Here is a 6,141-nt window from a genome sequence, read left to right on the forward strand (position 1 = left end):
AAGTGGGTATTCACCCACGAAAGCTTATGCTCCAATACGTCTGTTAGTCTATAAGGTGCCATGGGACTCTTTGTTGCTTTTTACAGATCCAGACTAACACAGCTACCCCTCTGATAGATAAAATAGAAATAACAAATAATTTATGATCAAATTTAATTAAGAGCTACTGGGTGCTCAGCACCTCTGAACTTCTGACCATTTATTTATGCGCTTAAACGTTGATTTAGGTATCTAACTTTAGGCGCCCAAGTTTGAAAAGTTTGGCCAAAATTTTAGACTAAAACTAATGTACTACAATTACGGTTCCTCATCTATACCCTATATGAGATGACTAGCTTGTATGGGTAACAAACCTTATATAACATTTCAAATTCCTTATTTTAAATGGATTCTATCTTGATGAGCTTCAGGCTACGTCTACACTACGGGGGGGGGGGATCGATTTCAGATACACAAATTCAGCTACGGGAATAGCATAGCTGAATTCGACGTATCTGATCCGACTTACCCCGCTGTGAGGACGGCGGCAGATCGATTGCCGCGGCTCCCCCGTCGACGGCGCTTACTACTACCTGGGCTGGTGGAGTACGCGCGTCGATTCCGGGATCAATTATCGCGTCCTGACGAGATGCGATAAATTGATCCCCTAGAGATCGATTTCTACCCGCCGATCCGGGCGGGTAGTGAAGACAAGCCCTGCGAGTAACTTTTCTGTGTCAAAAATTAGATTTTAGAAGATAAATTGTTTCATCTGTAGCCCAATTCCAAAATAGGAAGATTGCAGTAATTGCTTTGTATCCAAAAGAATAAGAACAATTGTCTGTTTTGAGATTAAATGAGGAAAAAGTGGAGTTTGACATTTATTGTAAATTTGAATTTATTTTTTGCTGATGGACTGTTGAGTAACTCAATTTTGTTGTGTCAGGGTTTTTTCCATTTGTTGTTTTTATAGGAGGTTTATAATGAATTTTCCAGTTTCCATAATGTCCTTTTGAGACATTGAATCCAGATAAGATCACGCCAGTTTCCTCAATAGTGGTCTTATGTGCCTGAATTTTTGATATTTTGGGGGAGGGTCACAGACCAATAGTCTCTGTAATATGGAAAATACAAAACATTTTTAAATTGCTTGCTTAAGCAGAACTTTCCCAAGTTGATGCTTACTAACAGTAACCCAATACAAAGTTGATTGGATCAAATTGCATAGCACCAAGGTTTATCTAAAGACCTTGGAGGGAAAGCTTCAAGGCAGAGTAATTAACACTGTAAATGGTTTGAATTAAGGGTAAGGCTGAGAAGCCTGAGGGGTTTTTTTTTGGGGGGGGGGGGGTCATCAGAGGCAGACTGTCATTCCAGAATCTTCAGGACTGATCACTTTGGGAGAGCAAGTCACGGCATCAACAAACAGGCCAGCTCAGCCTTTGATCAGTCTCTGACAGCACCCAAAGAAGTTCTGTTAGTGAGAAGTGTTTTGCCAGCAGAGCATCATTTGCACTCCTGTTCAATGAAAGTCCAGAAGACAGAGAGCTGAAGAGTTTGCGAACATTTTAAATACCTTATTTTCCCTTTTTCTATTTTTTGTCTTTTGCTTTTATTAAGTGGGAGAGGTCTTAGCCTTTTTATTTTCTTTATTTTTAGGGTGGAAGTGAAAGTGTGGCTGTGTACATGCATATCCAGAAAACCCACATGGGGAAAACACCAAAAAGAAAAGTTCCCCAGGTTTAAACAGCCCTAAAAATTTTCTGATAAAGACACAAGTCATTACAGTGTGCTCTGTATTTAAAAGTCTTGAAAGACTTTAGATTGTCACCTGCAATTTCTAGTACATAAGAGTTGTTACATTTTTGCTTATGGAGAGTGTTCTGTTAAAAGTTTGTATTATAATATCGGCGTTGGGGACAGGGAAGGAAAAGGTTAGTTCCACATGAGAATTGAAGGCTAAAAGGAAGCTGGGTAATAGCTCTGAGATTGAGGTTCAGACATTAGGTAATAGTTTATTTTCATTATTAGGCTTTTTAACTAGATTCAAATTACACATTTGATTGACCATGGTAAAATTCTTTAGTTGGGATATATACCCAGCTGCACAGCCACATTTGCAGCCTCCTTAGCATTTATATGAGGATCAGTTATTTTTTATATTAATTTGATGATCTAACTCCAATCCACTATTTAGCCTACCTTGTTTGATTTGATCTTTATTTGATTCTGATTTGGCAAGGTTTTATTTTTAGTTAGTTTATTAATAATAGCTTACCTTTGGTGATATGTTTCTAGGTTTTATATTAGTTTGTTTCACAATTTCAATAACATTTCTAAAATAGAACTGGATACTGACACATTTTTTTCAGTAAGCAATGTGGGTCCAGAACCTTTGAAGGTCTGAGATGGATACCAGCTGGTCAATTTAAAAGTTTGACCAGCTCCCTGTAATAAGTCTGTGGTTCTCACACCTGTATATGTCTCTTTAAAGTGCTCAGTTTTTGATGTTTCCTTTTTTTAGTGTCTTGAAATGAGTGATCATTTGGAAGAAAACTGTACTGAGAAAAGCAATTCTGCCCATGAGGAACCTGCAGAAGCATATGCCACTCCTGCTAAGGATTGTCAAATAGCACAGAAGCAACTGGTATGATTTCTGAAGTACTCTGTTACTGATCAGGGGGCTGGAGCAAATGTGCAAATACAAGTAAAGGCAAATAGTGAAATGACAGCAATACGTGCACAAGTACTTAACATAGTGTTTAGAGCCATTCAGAGTTCTAGCATGGGAGGACGAAGGGAAGAGGGACAGTCCTCTGAACAAGAAGTAATCTTTTTGTAATTAATGTTACCCTTAGCTCTGGAAGGGATTCCTTGTGTTTGTCATTTCAGCCTCCATTGTTGTCTATTATTTGCTTCCAGTTGGAACATTTGTAACCTATGAGTAGGGACTGCATTTTAAGAGTAAAACCCAATTTCTACCCACAAAATTTAAATGTCTACATATGGCCAGCTGATGAGGTTGTCCCACTGCTTATCAGAAGGCCAGTGGCTTTAATTTTCAGTACTTGATGTCAGCCAGTTTGCAAATAAAAGACTTTCAGTTGGCTATTGGACATGTGCCACAACAACGGAGAATCTGCTTAAGCTCCCACTACTACCACCAGTGTGGAGTGACTGGAACCCTCCCCTAGGAGCACACTGTTGTTAAAAAATTAATATAGACTGTGAGCAAAACAATATGGTGGAGTCTGAAATGAAGATGATGGAAACTGATTCACATCAATTTATAAATAAAATACTGGTAATCTACTTTTACAGAAATCTTGAGAATCCCAAACAAATATTACCACCTTGCACCTTGTGTCATCATTTACTACATCATGTGTATAGTGAGTGAAAAGTAGATGTAAAATGCTACTGTTCTGACTGGTAACATTTTATGCTCACTTGCAATTGCATTGTACAGGTGTAAATGACAAACCAAGTTGTAGGACATTGGAGAATAAGGCCCATTCTTTTTAACCCCCCAAAACAGTTTAATCTGATTGTAAATCCAGATTTCCAGCAAAAATACAATAAAATAACCCTGCTAAAGTACTGTCAATCTCTATGAATTGTTTGCTTTGGCTCCTCCATGCCTTTCTTCATATACTTCAGTCCTGCGAGTTGTTCTTTCCTGCACTAATGATCTTCCATACCTTCTCCTTGCCCCCAGATTCTTCTTGGAGAGTTAGGCCATGGGGAGCTAAGGGAACAGAGGCGGGTAAGAGAACAGAAGGAATGATCCAGCTGAGATTAGGACAGTGAAAGTATTTTCTTTTACATTGTAGGCTATTGAATTACTTCCTTAAAGGCACATTGTGTACTTTAGTGGACCTTCATTTTATTGTATAATGTTGAAATAATGCTTTCCTTGAATATTCAGAATAATTGAAAATGATGCAATATCCTTATTAAAGGTTTTTTTTTCAGATGTTGAGATATATATTCATATTGTAAGAACTGTCTAATAAATTGTAACTTGAAGAATGCAAAATTAGGTTCACTGAGGAGAATTTGGAGAAGAGCTAATGCAACACAGATGAGGGCCTGGACCAGTCAGAAAGATCTTATGGGTAGTTGGTAGGGATTGTGCAACATAGATATAAACAAGGGACCGGGCAGAAAAGCCCCAGGCAGCATTGTGAATGGGCTATAAAAGTTTGAAAGGGTGTATTACTGAGAGGCAGAAATCAAACAATCTTTCAGCAACTCTATTTCTGTTAGAACTTCTGTTTTGAAACTTGTTCTGATTCAAAGGAAAACACACAAGGGCAACAATATCTAACTCCAAAATATTTTAGAAAATGCAATGTCTGCTTTCTTACATGGCATTTATGATGTGCTCCAATCTCTCTGACAGAAAGTGAACAACACAAGTGCTGAGCTCCCTCTTTCCTGTTCTCAAATTCACTCTAGCTAGGCCTTTACAAGAAGGGAGTGTTTCTGCCCACGGTGATAATTTTTCAAAAACCAAGAGAAAACCAACCAATATAATTTTTGTGGTGCAGTACTACAACCTGAGCTCTCTGGGTATGTCTACACTGCAGCTGGGAGACAGCCTCCCAGGTCTGGCAGACAGACTTGCACTAGTGGGGCTTGATCTAGCACACTAAAAATAGCAGTGTGGACATTGCAGGTTGGGTTGTCAAGCCTAGGGGCTGCCATGTCATGCTTACCCACCTCCTTTCTCTGCATTCACACCTGCATAAAATTGGAGATCTCTGGCTATGCCCTCCTCTGTTAGCTGACAAAATGGGCCTTGGGCATAATTGGTTAAAAAATTAACAGATGGATGAACTGTTTTTAAATGGGACTATTGCTACAGTAGGTCAGGTTTTTGCCTTACATGCCAATCACTGTGTCCTTTTATATTTTTATTATGAAGATTATTAATTGTTGTAGTAAACTAGCAAACATATATGGCAGTAAATAAAAAAATTCTGGCTAGCTTTGGTGTTTATAATCTTTCCTTTGTTTGTTCATTCATAGCAACAAATAGAGCGGCAACTAAAATGCTTAGCGTTTCAAAACCCAGGACCTCAGGTAGCCGACTTCAACCCTGAAACTAGAGAGCAGAAGAAGAAAGAGCGTATGGCAAAGATGAACCAAGATTTTTTTTATAAACACAAGTAAGATGGTATATTTGATTTATTGTATGTCTTTTGAAATTGAGATGTTTACTCAATATACACAAAATTAAAAAACAAATATTTTCATAGACCTTGTTAAAATGTGAATGTTTAGCAGAGTAAATAAACTTTCTCTGTTTAGTTTAACAGAAGATTGACTTATTTTTGTGGCACACATTACTTAACATTTAATAACTGTCTATTATTATCAGAATCTTATATTGGTATTTTACTATGTTGCAAGAGTGTTCAGAAGAAAGTACTTGCTCCTGTGTAGATTCTTCCTCATTAGCTTACTTGAGTGTGTTTGAAATATTCTCTGTGGGTCACTGTTTTTTCTCTAACAGAACTATGAAGAAGTATGACAAACATGGCAGGCTGCTTTGTAATAACATGGATTTGTGTGACTGCCTGGAGAAGAACTGCCTGGGTTGCTTCTATCCATGCCCTAAATGCAATTCGAACAAATGTGGACCAGCATGTCGCTGTAATAGAAAATGGGTTTATGACAGAATTGAGACTGAAGCCGGGGAAGTGATCAGCATGTTACCATTTTTTGTCCCTGAATGATGTTTTTCTGCTAGCTTTTGTAACTGAGCAATGTTTTTCTTTTCATTCTTTTTTATTTTTTAACCTTTAATAAAAGTGAATTTTGGTTTTGTGAAAGGGGCTGGATTGACTTGGCTAAAGTACCTGTCTGCGCCTTTCTCTGCCTCACCAGAGTGCCTTAATCCTCACAATTAGGGACAAGTATATATTTCATTCTCCTTAATCCTTGGCAACTTTGCTGAGGCAGCTAACAAGGTCCTCCTAAATCTTTACTTTCTAAAATTACAGGTGTCAGGAATGCTGTGGTCAGACAACTTCCTTACTCTGGAAAACAGGATCACATTGCTTTGATTCAAGTTTTCCCTCAATAATTTTTTTCACACATGCACATATACAGACATATGACAAATCCATTCTTCTTTGAGTGATTCCGCTTGTA

General features: G+C 38.0%; 1 protein-coding gene across 1 annotated transcript in view; it reads left to right on the forward strand.

Annotated features, from left to right (window-relative positions):
- The window catches only part of ARL14EPL (ADP ribosylation factor like GTPase 14 effector protein like), a 12,995-nt gene extending 7,272 nt beyond the window's left edge, over positions 1–5,723 (forward strand). The window contains exons 2-4 of the mRNA XM_026649213.1: positions 2,504–2,626; positions 5,014–5,153; positions 5,501–5,723. Of these exons, the coding sequence (XP_026504998.1) occupies positions 2,513–2,626; positions 5,014–5,153; positions 5,501–5,723 (477 nt within the window). The 5' untranslated portion in view covers positions 2,504–2,512. The remainder of the gene's footprint in view (positions 1–2,503; positions 2,627–5,013; positions 5,154–5,500) is intronic.
- The last annotated feature ends 418 nt before the right edge of the window (positions 5,724–6,141 follow it).

Source organism: Terrapene carolina, unplaced genomic scaffold (genome assembly GCF_002925995.2).
Source record: "Terrapene carolina triunguis isolate 2854851 unplaced genomic scaffold, T_m_triunguis-2.0 Scaffold69, whole genome shotgun sequence".
NCBI classification, from domain to species: Eukaryota; Metazoa; Chordata; order Testudines; family Emydidae; genus Terrapene; species Terrapene triunguis.